The following is a 15,409-nucleotide window of genomic DNA, read 5'->3' on the forward strand; positions in this document are numbered from 1 at the left end:
AATCACTCATTCACACATTGTATTAAATGTTATACGGGTTCCTATTATATTGGTACCTGGATGTACCTCTGATTGATGGCAGCTGAGCGCCACAGTAGCCAACACTCCAGTCTAATCTATAGGCTAACTGGAACACGCTGCCCCCCGCGTGTGGTGCGGCGTGTTCAGATTAGTCTACCTGTCGATTAGACTGGAGTGTTCGCTACTGTGGCGCTCAGCTGCCATCGATCATAGGTACTAAAGCTATAGCAGCGTATATTCACTCGAGTATAAGCCGAGCCGAGTTTCTAAGCACATCTTTTGTGCTGAAAAACTCGGGTTATACTCGAGTATATACGGTAAGTGTCGGTGCCATCCAAAGCTCCCATAAAAGTACAAAGAGCTGGGTATCGAGGGCCCTGAATGTTGATGCAGAGGCGTGTTCCATGCTAGTAATGGACCTTGTAGCATCAATGAAAAAGACAGAAGACAAGCTGGTCTGACCTTTTCTATATATACAACAAAAATGTTTATGCTATTCATAGCAGGGAGCATGTACAATAAGTGACTAAACAGAGTATTATCTTGGGTTTGGAAATTTAGCAAGAATAAACAGTCACTGGAACAAAAGGCACTATATAGAGAGGGTGCTATGGGTGGCTGGTATCACAGCTGCTGTTCTACGGGGCTCATTTAAAGGCCAAGAAACAAGAAAGTAGCACAAGAATTTAGGACAGTACATCTTAGGGATGGGCTGCCAATTAGTGGCATAACTACCACCATAACAGACATAACATACACCATAACAGACAACTACGGGAGGTAATGGCAGACCTCCACAAGGTCTGCTGTATGGTTTCCCCTGTCCCTTCAATTTAAATTCATATATTTAGATATTTAATATTTAAATAATATAACAATGGTCTGCCAATTCCTAGGTTCTGCTTTATTAAAAAGGTGCAAAAAAATACCAACATAAAAATACACAGTACAAACATGGGATCTGTTATGCAGAACCTGGGGATTTCCAAATAAGGGATTAAGAACATGCCTTAAAGAAGTACTTAATCTGAAAATGTGGGTAAAAATGCTGTATTTTTGTATACTAAAGTTACTGCACGGGTCTAAAGTTTCAGCATCTCTATAAATGTAATTATCCAGGACTTGGAATATAGAAGAAATGCATCCAATTCTTTCTTTTGGGACTGTACTAACACAGGCGCATGTAAACGCTGAACGCAGCACAGTAAGCAATAATTTCCGTTTATAAGCATGAAGGACCCAAACACAAGTCAAGAAGATGAATTAATATTCATGTTGACAAGCCAGTCATTTCCCTGCATGCAGCTCTATAAGAAATAAGCATCTAAAAATCCATCAACTGAATCCTGAATGCCATTTGTATTGTGAGCCACAAGCTGCATTGTTCCACCTCCCTCTTCCTCTTCTTACGTAAACTCATACAATTTCTTCCCCCCAGCTACTGCACATCAATATTAGTGGGATGTTTTCCCATTTGTATGATAAGATTATAGTATTGTGCTTTCAATTTGCCACTCTAGAACTGCTTTTCAAAATCATCCAAGTAATATAATCCTAAAGTGGAGCTTTTAGTCAAGAGCATTCATAGACCTAGCAACAATTGTATTATTCCAATAATAGTGGTGAGGGATTCTTCAGGCTGTAGATGATCTGACAGGCGGTCAAGTTTTCGAACAGATGCATCTTATCAAATGTTGGGTTAAATAGCCAATGAACTATTTAATTTAATTAAAGCTTGATGCATTTTATTCTACACATCAGGGGCACAATTTTGGTCTTGTGCATAGCAAGGGAATGCCTTTTAAAGGAGAACTATATGAATGAATATGGCTAAAATCTTTATATTTTATATACTGAAATTGCTGCACCACCCTAAAGTCTCAGCATCTCAATAGCAGCCATGATCCAGGACTTCAAACTTGTCACAGGGCTCCCCATCTTGGAAAGTGTCTGCGACAAGGAGGGACCTCTGCAGGGGATGTAGGATGAACAAATGGCTTCCTTGCCCTTTAAACCCAGTTTTACGACAATGAGACATCTGCTTACCCACTGGTGTCAGAGTCAGAGTACATTCTAGCTTACTTTGGGCCGTAGAAGGCTAGAATATTAGTGTCTGGTTTACTGTACATGGATTGCCATAAAGGGCTTCATCACTAACAATGGGCAAAGTGCAAACATTGAAGCATTATTGCACTCCACACCTGCAATGAAACAGATTGATCACATTTACTTCCAGAGGTTTTACTGTTAGCCAACTCAGAAAAAGGCTACTGGTCATGTATGTGTGACTCGCTTCCCCATCTTGGTCGATGACATGTTGGGTTGAGTAACCAGTGAACTTCAAACATTTTCACCTTGAGTAGGCAAAAATGTGTTTTTCACTTTTATCTGGATTAAAAATCACAAACATGTTTTTGTTATATGTTGAGCATTGCAGACCAAAGATAACTATGCAAGTCTACAACCCTTAGGTGGAATAACATGTCCCAGCGTGCACCCTACAAGAGGAAAGTAAATATCACCCAGACAACAGAGTTGGCATCCTTTATGCAAGACAGACAGGTAGGGGACCAGAAGGAATGTGCTGCTTAGCCTCCGGCAACAGAAAATTCCAGTCGTCTTAGCACTTGGAATGGAAATGTTTCTTGATGTGGGTTTTTGTTAGTCAATATAAGTTGTTTTTTTTTTTTATATCTATGAACAGACATTGAGGTAAAGTGAAAATGTAAACCTTTTAGCCAATGCATCCCTCTAGAATATGGTGTTGTATTAATCACAGAGGCACAGGTCCTTACTAGAGCACAAACATCTGTGTCTGTGGGTTATCAGAGAGATGCAAAGTTCATTGCAGCTGCCTTTTGTACTTTGCACCCTGCTCCACATTTGTAAATGAAGTGCAAAAAGGCCATGAATAAAGGGGCTTCACACACCCAGTACCAACTGTGCCTATTAATATGAATAAGGTTCAAGACAGTGAACATATGGCAACAAATGGCTGTAATTTATACTTGCTATGAACATGTATAAAGGATATGGATCCCTTTGTGGGTTGCCTGCACGTTATTTAAATTGTGCTGCCAAAACTGCGTGGATTTAAGGGGTGTGTAAATATATACTGGGCCCAAAAGGTCATGCATACCTGTTCATAAAACACTTGACTAATGTAAGCGGTTTTGATGTGCAGCCACCTCTCATTTTGATGTACAAGTATTAATAAAACCCTTTGTGTCATAGTAAAATAAAAGATGGAACATTTGCATTTATTGATGTACAAGATTAGGAGTAAAAATTTGATTGGGGTTGGAACAAGTGTTTTCACCCTAAGATGTCAATGTATTAATGGGTGCGACACCCATGCTGTGCCTGTGATCTGCTATTCCTAAGGGTGAAGACACACAGAGCTACAAGTAGCAGCTACTTGTCACGGCTACTAAAATAGACAATGCTTATCATTTACTGATAATTGTCTCTGTGTGTATTTTAGCAGAGGTATTTTTGACTTTTAGGGCTCTGGCACATGGGGAGATTAGTCGCCCGCGACAAAACTCCCTGTTCGCGGGTGACTAATCTCCCCAGATTGCCATACAAGTTGCCTCGAGAGGAAACATCGCGCTGCCGCGTATGTCATCCCACCGGCGATTTACATTTTCGCCGGTGGGATGGCATTTCGGGGAGATTAGTCGCCTGAGACACAGGAGATTTGTCGCGGCTAATCTCCCCGTGTGCCAGAGCCCTTAGTAGCTGTGACAAGTAGCTGTTACTAAGTAGCTCCATGTGTCTTCAACCTAAAGGCAAGGACACATGGTGCACATGGTACAAAAGACCTGGAAACACCTTTACTGAGAATTTTGTATGCTAAAACACTCAAATTCTAATTAATTCTAATTCTAATTAATTGTTCAAAAAATGGATCCAAAGGCTTTTTCGAGCAATTGCCACTCTTAGTCAACGTGTCATTTGTGGGAGATATAAACAGACATCTGGCCATACACATTAGATTTGTAAAAGATCTTTTAATTATCGCAAAAGCGAGCTTATCCTGAAACGATCATTTAAAAGTATGATTTGTTGATCAAGAAAATGACCATTTCAAGCTAAAAATGGGTGTGAAGCTAGGAAAACTGCCTGTTTGGTTCTGCAACCCGATCGCTTTTCTGACTGATGGATGAAAAATCTCTAGATGTGCGATCATTCGGTGCCCACTAACTTTATGCTAAATTGACGGATTGCACTGAAATTGGTCGTTAGGGATTAAAGAATCTAAATGTGTTTAGACACCTTCAGGTCAGATTTAACAAAATGTCAGTTTAGAGTTTAATACATAAAAATTCACCCACATTCTATTTATTTATATAGAAAGTTAGAGTTCACAATTTGATAAATATGCTTCTAAAAATCTCACAGCAATAGAACAGTTGAGAACAAATGAGTTTTTATGTATTAAGCTCTAAACCAGTGATCCCCAACGACATGCTGCTCACTAACCTCTTTAATGTTGTTCCCAGGGACCTCAAAATAGGTGCACATTTTTAAATTTCAGACTTGGAAGCAAATTTTGGAAGCACAGAGACATAGTCAGAGACTCCTGCAGGCCAGCAGTCCACATGGAGCAACCAATAGCCAATCACAGCCCTTATTTGGTATCCCCAAATAATCCCTGGTCTAAACTCACATTTTTCCCTTAAGTATCTAGACTATAATGATGGGGGTTGATTTACTAAAATAGGTTGTTACACTGCACCATTGCAGTTGCCCACAGAAATAGATCCGATCTTTGTTTCATTTCCTGTTAGTAGACTGATCAGAATGAATTACTGGTTAAGGTGAACAACTGCACCTGTGCTATGTTAGAGGGTTTCTTCATGTGGTTCCTTGTGGTGGATCTTTCATACATTCCATGCTGCAGGGAAGCAATGAACAAAGGTGGAATGCAACCCAATTCATTTCACCTGCATTCGGCTCTCTCATGTGTCAGTACAAAATGAAAACGAACAGGCTGCATTAACCTCTGCTGTGGAATGCATTAAAAATAAACCACAGGGGGACGCAGGAGAAACAGCTGCATTAAACAACCCTTAATAAATTAGTTGTTGGGTATTAGACAGTGCTTGCTTGCCATATACACAAGTAATCGGTGTTACTGTTGTAAATAAATGATACTCTATCATTCACCAATAACTAGCACTGAAAAAGAAGGAAACAAAAAATAATTTGTTTTACCCTTTTATACAGTAATTTTTGTTTTGGTATATATATATATATATATATATATATATATATATATACAAGAAAGCAAATAAGGATTAAATAGGAGTCCTTTATTCCTCTTTGCCTTCCTGCTCACACTCAGGAAGGACTCCAAGGTTGACAAATGGTACAGGATAATGACATCACGGATTACAACATAAAAACAGTCCTAACATTGTAGTGGGTGCATGTGTATCATTGTTTTTGTATATTGCTAGATGTATGCTGTGTGTCGTTATTTTGTATTTCATCTAAGTTTTGGTTTCCTTTACGCTTTTTATTAATTTTTTTTTGTCTTTTGAAAAAATAAAACAGTCCACTGTCCAGCAGGGGTCTGCCTAAAAAGAATGAAGTCCTCTCCACATCTAACCCTCCCATTGCTAAACCCCTGTAAAAGCTACTTCCATGCTGCTGGCAGCACCTCACTCCACATGGATTTTTGTCTCAGGCCTTTGCAAGCCGAGTTCAGCAGCTAGAAAGGCACCCTGGCCCAGGGCAGTAGCATAGGTCCGTCCATGTGGGAGGTTAAAGGCATTTGGAGTAGACTGGTTAGTGGTTCGATGATGGGGTATAGAATGGTAATCAGCTAGATTATCATATTGTGACACTGCATTAATTGTGCTGTGTCTCTTGGCTTGAAGCGTTTGGTAGGGGTAGAAGATACTAGGGTCTCTTTCTAAAACATCTGGATTATGACCTCGAAGGCTATGGCTCCTCTCTGGTTTAGGAGGAGGTGCAGTAAGGGGAAACTGAGCTGGCTCCTCCCTGTAACAGTCACGGTGTTGGTTGTCAGCTGGCCTGGTATGTGAATGCTCAATATCCTCAGGGAGCCGAAGCTCTTTGTGAATAAGTCGCATGGGTTCCTGTTGTGTCAAGTTATATTTGTTTGCAGAGGAATGATATGATGCAGGGTCTGGGGGATTTGGCATTCCTTTAGAGCTGTAGTCCACAGGAGGAATTGGAGGACCATTTCGTCCCTCTGTGGGTTGCCTATGCAAAGTATCTTGAGAAGGTTGAGTCCGCTGCTCAGTAGATATTTCATGTTGCATTCGAACCCGGCTTGATCCACTTTGCTTTTGAGGAAGAGATGGCTTATCTTGATGGCCATTTCCAAAAACAGGAGGTGGATATGTTGTATGCTCATCACCTTCTGCCCTTCCTGGGTAACGGACGTCTTTGTTCTCAGCCACACTTAAAAGACCAGGAGTCTTACCAGGATCAGAACGGCTTCGGAGATGTATGACATCTAAGCCTGCTACATCCTCCACTAAGGTTGGTGTAACATTATCATACTGAGACATTACTGGTCCTTTAGCTCTCTGACGTGCCCTGTTCTCTCGTCGCAGGGATTGCAGTCTGTATCTGTCCATGTCTTCCATGTCCCAAGAAATGTGAAGAGGTCGTGGATGTTCAGGTGGTAGTGCAGGAGGAACATCTCTACTGATAAAATTGTGTTCCCGTAGAGTTCCTCTGGGATATGGGGGCAATCCTTGTGACCGATATGTGTTTTTGGGCTGCAATCTTGTGGTGTAAGAAGCAAAGTCCCGGCTTGGGTAGAGAGGAAGTTGTCGCAGACGTAAGGTGCTGTAGGGGTCCATATCATAGAAATTGCTATCTGCTGAAAAATAACTTGGGCCCCCTGAATAGGGACTGTAGCGATAATGAACTCGTCCATTTTCAAAGTAAGGCTGCAGCTGGGTAACATGGTAATCTGACTGAGAGTTAAATTGGGGGCATTGTTTGTATTGATAAACTGGTCTTGGGCAGTATGCTGGATCATCATCTGGGGGAACCTCTGTTCTTGAAATTGGAACAGTGCGGATAGGAGGTGGCGGAGGTTGCATAGGCACATGCAGAGATTGTACCCTTCGAATAGTAGGGTAGGAAGATGTGTCTTCTGAGTAGCTACGGAGACCTGGGCTCATAGAGGACATATAATCAGGTCTGTTCCTGGTGCGGGGGTGTTTGGCCTGATTTATGTAGGTGCCATAAAATGTTGAGGATGGAGTATCACATCTTGAACCATAAACTTGAGGAGGCATATGTGGTAGAAGTGTTTCTGCTCTATATGTCTTTGGAGCAACTGCTGACTTGTGATGCAGAAAAGGATCTAGTGGCTCCTTTAGACTTTCTGGCTCAGTATTGGAAGGATATGGGTGCCGGTAAGTGTTTCCTATCTCAGCATTCTCAGACTTTCCAGTAGAAATATATTGCTGTCTGTATAAATCTCCCACATCAGCTGGGTCCTCTTGCTTGGTGTTGGATAAATAAGGTTGTCTGTAATTAACTCCCTGTTCATCTATATTTTCTGTCTTGAGATGAGAAGAATGAGAATAGTTGTGTCTGGGTAGCACATCCTCTAGAGAAGAAGGAAGCATCATGGTGTTCAGGAAGGAGTGGTAGTTATTAGCAGTGATGGCATCATTGAAGTTGGAATGCATGGCAGTTGCCAGTCGACTATCCATTGTTCTAACTGGTGGAGTGGGCTTTGCATTGCTATATGCAGGATGTGAAGGAAAGGATTCAGAACGCTGGTGAAGATGTGGTGGTCTAGAAATTTCCTTGGGTTTTTCAGATGGTGGAGTAACAGGAATTCCTGTTGTAAATGCTTCACTCAGTATGACAGAATTCATTTTATTTGTTTCAGAAGGTAGCATTTCATCAGATAGAAAGGATACAGGAACCTAGAATATAAAAGAAAAATTTTCATATCAAAAACAGGTAAGAAAAGCTGGTTTGCTTAAAGTAATACTGTCATGGGAAAATGCTTTGTTTTTTTTTAAATTAGCTTCTCCAGCAGAATCCTGCATTGAAATCTGTAAAATGTAAGTCGCCGGTGGGATGGTAGGTGATGGCAACTCGGGGAGATTAGTTGCCCGCGAACAGGGAGTTTTGTCGCGGGCGACTAATCTTCCCGTGTGCCAGTCCAGCTTGGGACTTCTCCAGTTACAGATTTGCTGAAGCCGCTGAAGTTTCCTCTCAAGGCAACTTTGACAAATCGCGCCGCCACGTATGCCATCCCACCGGCGATTTACAGTCTAGCCGGTGGGATGGTATTGCAGGGAGATTAGCTGCCCGCGACAATGGAGATTTGTCCCGGCGGGACTAATCTCCCCGTGTTTCACAGCCCTAAGGGTGAAGACACACTGAGCTACCAGTAGTAGCTACTTTTTCATAGCTACTAAATGCCAGAAATAACCTGCCGTAGAAAATACGGAGAATTGCCTCTTAAAATACACATTTATGTTGAATTTTTGCAAGAATTATGATTTTTATTCAGTAACTGCACTATAAGTAGTACTGCACCTACCTTAAAAATGTAATTTGATCTAAGCAATGATTGCTACTATTTCATTGTGTATATCACTGGAGAATTTAAATTAAACATAATTCCTATATCTAAGTTTCTTTAACATATATTAAGCATACATTATGGATGTACTGAATTGGAAAATACGAAATAAAGCAAAACTCTGGATCTGCGAAACAGAACCCTGAAGTGTGAATGTTGAATACCTGGTTTGATGAAGGACTGAGTCCAGGAGTGACTGCTGTAGGCATCTGTCCTGCCAGAGGACTATGGTTTTTCACAGGACTGTGATGAATTGTTGTGATAGAAAATGATGAAGTTGTGCTTGGTGGAGTAGCTGGAGATGTTTTATTGGATATGACTGGAGGACTGGTCGCTGGTGTTGCAGGACCAGATACAAGGTGCTCTGGAGACATTTTTGGAGATAACTCAAGAAGTGGTTTGTCCTCTAGTACTGATGGTGGAGGAGGATGGGGGGGTAGATCCATGAACTGCATATAAAGAGGTCTTTTATTAGCAGATGCCTGTTGAGCAGATTCAGCCAGTGCTAATGCCAGCATGCGTGCAGGATTCTTTGGAGGAGGTGGAGGTGGAATGATAGAAACACTACTGACAGGGGCTAGCTCCTGTGGAGATTCTGAAGCAGAAGCTCCTATATATAAAAAAAAACAAAAAAAAACAAAAAAAAAAAACAAGGAGATATAGTTAAGACTTAATTTGCTTTATATGCAACATCCCATATTATATTTGTATAATTATTGTTTTATTCTGCTAAGGGGTACTCCTTTGTGGTGTGGTTTTAAAACAACAAACTGTAATTACTGCTCCATTATATATCTGCAATACTGTCCACCTACTAATGATACATATGGCTCAGAATGCATGATAATGAAATAACAATATCCTTTAGGTTTTTTTCTTCAGTAGGTTGGCAGCTAGCAGGGTTAGGTGGAAGCTCCCAGAGAAACAGTTGAAATAAAAATTAAGTACTTTTGTGCTTCCCTTCCGGTGCACATCCCTACTAAGGAGAAGCCAGTGAGCATGCACCCATGCTCATTCTTATTAATTGGGTCAAATGTCCTGCTTCACATATCGTGACTAGGAGCATAGGAAAAGGAAGGGGAACGGGGTGCTGAACGAGAAATATTTTTTACCTCAACACTCATGGCTACACACATATTCTCGGCCTGTGTGTGTGCAGGCCAAGAATCAGCCTGGTGTAACTGTAGCCTAAGGGTATTTTATAATGAGCTGCTCCTTAACATTAACCCAGACCACGGCTGCAACTTTCAAAACTCAAAATGTTGCACAACGTGGAGAAAACATTCAACTTGCTCTACCTATGCTGCAGCAGTTATGAATCAGTTGTGTCTGTCACTGCACATACATGAACAGGGTGAATTTTCGCCCGAAAATGCACAATAATCCTAAACAATGTGTACAGTACCAGGAGGATCCCATTCTTGTGTGTGATTTCACACAGGATTTGTTTGTTTGTTTGTTTTTTTTTGCTTTGTCATCACAACATAACACATTTCCACCCCATTAAAAGAAACAAAATCAGTCCTAGTAATGGTATAATCTATAACATAGTTAAATGATGACCTTATTCCATGGAGTTGATGCCTAAAGGCATCTTTGATATTATACTAATACTTATCAGCCTTTTTTCTTATTTTAGGTTGCTTTATGTCTTTTGGTGCACTTCATTAGTAATATCCAAACTATAGGCTGTGTAAATCCCACCTTTTGTAGAGTTTCTTGTAAATAGTTTTTGTACATTTCTGCCCATATAATTACTTGTTTTCAGCATGTGTAGAAAGGTTCAAAACTACAAATAAAGCTTTGTTTCTCTATACATGGCTATAGTATTTTAAAATGTGTTTATTTATATTTATTAATATTTGTTTATTTGTTTATTTTACAGTCACTCCAGCTGGTAAATTAATATGCACTTACCTTGAGGGGGAGAAACAGAAGAGTGGGATTTGTTCTGATTTGCTCTCGACAATTCTGTATCTTCTTTCTGATATGCTGCAGCAACATTTGTTGTGCTAAGTTCCAGGTTGAAGTTTTCTACTTGTTCCAAGTCACTATTTGGCTGGGGAAAGCCATGAGTAAATGGTCCTGCTTTGTCTTCTCTCTGTAATCCATCTGGGTTCCATTGAGTAATTACAGGAGTAACTGTAGACCATGGATCTGTTGCTGGCAATAAGGATGGAAGGTTGGCATCCACCGATTTACAAACATAATTCATTTCAGTTTCTCTAGAATTTAAACTGTTTTCTCTGTACCAAATTAAAGACTGGGAAGCAGCAGTATTGCCTTGCATACTTCCAATCATTTCCGATACCCGACTAGGGAGAGAGATGGTGACAGGCTCTGAGATGGTTAATGGAGGAGATCGAACTGCTTTGCGCCCCACTTTAGGTGACAAGGCCTGCACAACTTTTTCTGCAAATGATGTAGTTTTGGATACTTTATCTGTACTAGAACTGCGGTCAGGCGATAGAAATGGACTAACGACTTTCTCTTGGAAAGGAGAGTGAGGTTCGGAGCTGGAGACACCGCCTAGGTTTTGTGCATCACTTTGCACCTTATCCTTGCCATTGCTAGCACAAATGTCAAGCTGAAAAAAAATGTCTGGTCCTTCAGATTCTAGCTGGGGAGGGCTGCACTGAAAAGACATTGGGTCAAAGTCCAAACTGGCCATACCAATGTCTGGTGGGCTGAGTTCTTCATCCTCAGGAGAGCGACCTGACAGCATAGCAGGCACATGAATCAAACCCTCATCTCCATCACTGTCTTGGTCTCGGGGCAGATTATCATAGGAGTTGCAACGGTTGCAGCTATCCAGAAGGTCCCCATTATATGAAGCAGACAGAGCATCGCTGCTGGAACGAGGACGACGTGGACGAAATAGCTTCGACTCTCCTGGTAGTTGAAAAATGTTAGTGTGAATTAACATATATAATGCTTATTTAAAGAACTGTAACCATCTACATAAACCGATGTATATCTACAAAGAAACTATATATATATTTTTGCGTTACCTGAAATTTTTCTAGTTTAATATAAAAAATGCATATGCTGCTTTGTTGATCAAACATTAGTAACATGTGGGGGAAATATATTATATTGTCATTTTACAGCATATTTTGAATCTGTTAAAAAAATTAAAAATATAATAAAAATGCAATGCTTCCTGCTGTATATTTAAGGAGAAGGAAAGGCTAAGTCACTTGGGGGTGAAAACCGCACCAGCCAGGGGTACCTTGAGCGAGGGCTTCCTTCTTCCTCTTTCTTCTGCCGGCAAAATCCCTGGGCCAGCACATGCGCATTAGAGTGAAAAGCCGACTTTGTTGTAAAATTTCGGCTTTTCACTCTAATGCGCAGTGCGCCAACGCAGAAGAAGGAAGCACTCCTACAGGGTAAGCGATTTAAGTCACTTGGGGGTGCCTAACATTTTGGCACCCCCAAGTGACTTAGGCTTTCCTTCTCCTTTAAAGGTCACCTTTCCTTACATGTTTAGCCTACTAAAGCTGCAAACTGACACAGCCTGTACTCAGATGGAGGTAAACAATACTGTGCAAACACCCCATTATGGGTGTGCACAACAGGGCGTCAAGACTAAAGGAGGCTTCAGTCATAAGCCTGACTGGTTGTGCTGCTGTCCATGACAGCACTATTTCTCTCAAATGGAAAGTGGGCTGTGAAAACCAACAGCTCTGGTGGGGGGAAAACATTTACATTCTATATATACAGTATATTGTGAGTTGGTCCCTAAGCTCATTAACTGACAGCAACACAGAACATGTGCAGTGAATGAGCAGAAAATAAGATGCATATTGCATATTGTATATGCAATACAAAAACACTGAGGGACTGATTTATCAAAGACTGAAGATCATAGTTGTGCAATCAAAAAAAAAAAATCTTAATTAATCTTATTCTCATGTCTTTTTTCATCGAATTGTGTAAGTACAACCTTTCACTGTTGACACATAAGCCTCGTAAATAAACATATGAGGTATACAGGGCATGTGTATATTCATATGTTCTGTGACTACACAAAAAATGTACACTTCCAGCAATACTGGAGATCTTATTTCCTTGCTTGGATTCACATTACAGAACAGTGGTGCCTTGTCAAAATTATGTAAGTTTCAGAATCAGTCTCACTTGGCTGATAAGCGTGGGAGTAACACACCTCTGGGATCATCGTCACAAGGTGTGTGACCTCACGCACCAACACTTGCCAGCCAAGCATGATGAATTCTATAGTTAGAAAGATACTTCTAAGTACCTACAGAGGTAACTGAGAAGGAGAAGCAACAAATACGTCAACCTTTTAAATTAATAACAATAGGTTCTGTGCAATTTGTCAGATTGCACATTTCTCCATTTATTTGGGTGTTATTTATATGTATCATGTATATTTTGTTAAATAATTACTGCATCTAATTTAAATGGTTTCTTAAGCTTTTAGACTAAACAAGAGAATACAAGAGAATACCAAGTATTAAGGGAAGCCCAAATCAAACACATTAGATGTTAAATTACATTTTCACATGCATTTTATCATTGTCTTTTAAAATGGTGCTAGGACGATGACTTGAAGCAAACGCCTAGTTTACTATTTTTGTTCTGTGCAATAAATTTCTTCTCTTACAAAAAAAATGAAGAACACCATAAATACATACCATCTGCTGCATGCAAGGAACTGAGAGACTCCTCGCTTTTAGCTGAGCGCATGGTGCTGCTATCTCTTCCACCTGAGGAGAAAACAATAGATATCAAACCAGTGCCAATAATCAGAAACTAACTAAATGCTGCCACTTAGATGTAAACTTTAATTCTGCTATCCTGCTGCAAAATACCTGCAAATGCCATGGATTTCATTTCCAAAGGCTCACTTGGATTACGCTGAAGTTTCCGCTTAGACATGGAGGCTGAAGATGATGATTTGCCTATGCTAAAAAAAGAACGCCAGCTTCCAACAGGAGATTTTTTCATTTTGGTTGGCGGTCTTTTCCTAAGAGAAACAGAGGGGGATTAACTAACAAAAAAAGTTTATAAAACACCATTTATTTATGAAGAAAAGAAAGGACTGAAGGAAGGAAGAAAAAGAAAAGGATGAAAGGAAGAAAAGAAAGGATTAAAAAGGAAGTAAATGAAAGAAAGCAAAGAATGAAGGAAGGAAAATTTAGAAATGAATAAAGTGATACTTGGTGGATCAAGCATTATCCTTTGTTTGTATAAAGGTAAGGTACCATACTCATGATGGACCTTAATGAAAAAGTTTTTATAAAAACTCGTCCAACAAACTGTCCAAAAAAATGTGTGGATGCAGACAAAAGTTTAAGATTTCCAGACGTGGTAAAATGAACTGCATGCTTTCAAGACATTGAGATCCCTTCTTTGGACAAACTGTTGCCTTACAGTGACAGTATACACATGAGCATAATAAATATGCCTTGTGATTACATTTTTTTTGGCTATTGTTTTGTCTAAGAAATATCTATGGTTTCTGTAATTTCTGACACTAAACAAGAATATGAAGCCAGTTTCACTTAAGTACCTACCTGATACCACTTAAATTCAAAGGAGCGAATAAAACTAATTACTAGTCTACTGAGAATCCCCTAATGAGCTGCTCAAAGGCTGCTGATTGTATGTTTGTTAAAAGGTAAATAGGGCAAAGGCACACAGGGCATATTGTCAGCCTGCGGATAAGCTCAAGCTGACAATACGCTCATACGCTTACAAAATCTTCTCGTTGTGCCTGCACCCGGATGCACTGAATTCGCCTGGGTGCAGGCACATGCAGCCGATATACGCCAATAGATGCATGAGTTTGTGTACGGGCGTAATGTCAGCCTGCACTTATCTGCAGGCTGACATAGGAAGCTCTGAACTAATTGCTTTGTTCATAAAGGAAGTGGTGTTGAGTTAAGTGAAAAGAGCTCAACTTTCAAATAAGTACTTTGCAATGCCAAAAAAATGGGAAAACATGGATTTCTTCTAAAGGCAAGGGCACACTAAGCAGATTTGCTGTTTTCCTCAGCCGTCATTTTATACAGACACAGAGAAAAACGGATCTACTCTTGTGCTCACACCCTCGTAGCTCTATTGACAGGCCTGGTGTTGGCCTGTGTGAAGCTACAAAGAGCGAATTGGTGTGAAAATGCGTGCATTTTTGTGCCGATTTGTGCTCCACACTGGGCCTGTCAATGGAGCTACAAGGGCGTGCGCATAAAAGCGTATCCTCTTTCTTCCGTGTCTCTAAAAAAGCTTCTGCAGAGGAAAGCGGTAAATCTACTTAGTGAGCCCTTGTCCTAAGGGCCACATTTATGAAAGTATAAACAGACAGTTCACTTCTGGCATCTGTGTTTGCCAATCGTAAGCATGCCTGCTTAGATATGTTGCTCCCTATGCATTGGCTACTTAAATACCAAGGCAACTAAATGATATAATGACCTCAGTGGGGGGGGGGGGGGTTTGTCCCTCCCACAGACAAAACAGGCAATTAGGGTGACTTATAATGGCTTTGGCACACGAGGCAGTTTAGTCGCCCGAGACAAATCTCCCTTGTTGCGGGCAACTAAACTCCCAGATATGACATCCCATCGGCGAAAATGTAAATCAACGGTGGGATGGCATATGCGGCGGCGAGATCGTCATATCGGGGAGTTTAGTCGCCCGCAAGAAGGGAGATTTGTCGCGGGTGACTAAACTCCCTCATGTGCCACCTAAAGGGTGAAGACACAAAGAGCTACTTAGTGGCAACTACTTGTCATGGCTACTAAACGCCAGAATACTTTTCATACA

At 40.6% G+C, this 15,409-nt stretch overlaps 1 protein-coding gene across 12 annotated transcripts in view; it reads right to left on the reverse strand.

Moving 5' to 3' along the window:
- Nucleotides 1–5,318: 5,318 nt before the first annotated feature.
- The window catches only part of arhgap32 (Rho GTPase activating protein 32), a 312,512-nt gene continuing 302,421 nt past the window's right edge, over nt 5,319–15,409 (reverse strand). For all 12 annotated transcript variants that reach the window (XM_012967128.2, XM_018095929.2, XM_004916168.4 and 9 more), the window contains 5 exons: nt 13,459–13,613; nt 13,282–13,353; nt 10,538–11,512; nt 8,785–9,230; nt 5,319–7,952 (listed from right to left, as the gene is read on the reverse strand). In XM_012967128.2, coding sequence (XP_012822582.2) covers nt 5,691–7,952; nt 8,785–9,230; nt 10,538–11,512; nt 13,282–13,353; nt 13,459–13,613 — 3,910 coding nt within the window. In that variant the 3' untranslated portion in view covers nt 5,319–5,690. The remainder of the gene's footprint in view (nt 7,953–8,784; nt 9,231–10,537; nt 11,513–13,281; nt 13,354–13,458; nt 13,614–15,409) is intronic.

This window comes from Xenopus tropicalis, chromosome 7 (assembly GCF_000004195.4).
Source record: "Xenopus tropicalis strain Nigerian chromosome 7, UCB_Xtro_10.0, whole genome shotgun sequence".
In the NCBI taxonomy this organism is placed as follows: Eukaryota; Metazoa; Chordata; class Amphibia; order Anura; family Pipidae; genus Xenopus; species Xenopus tropicalis.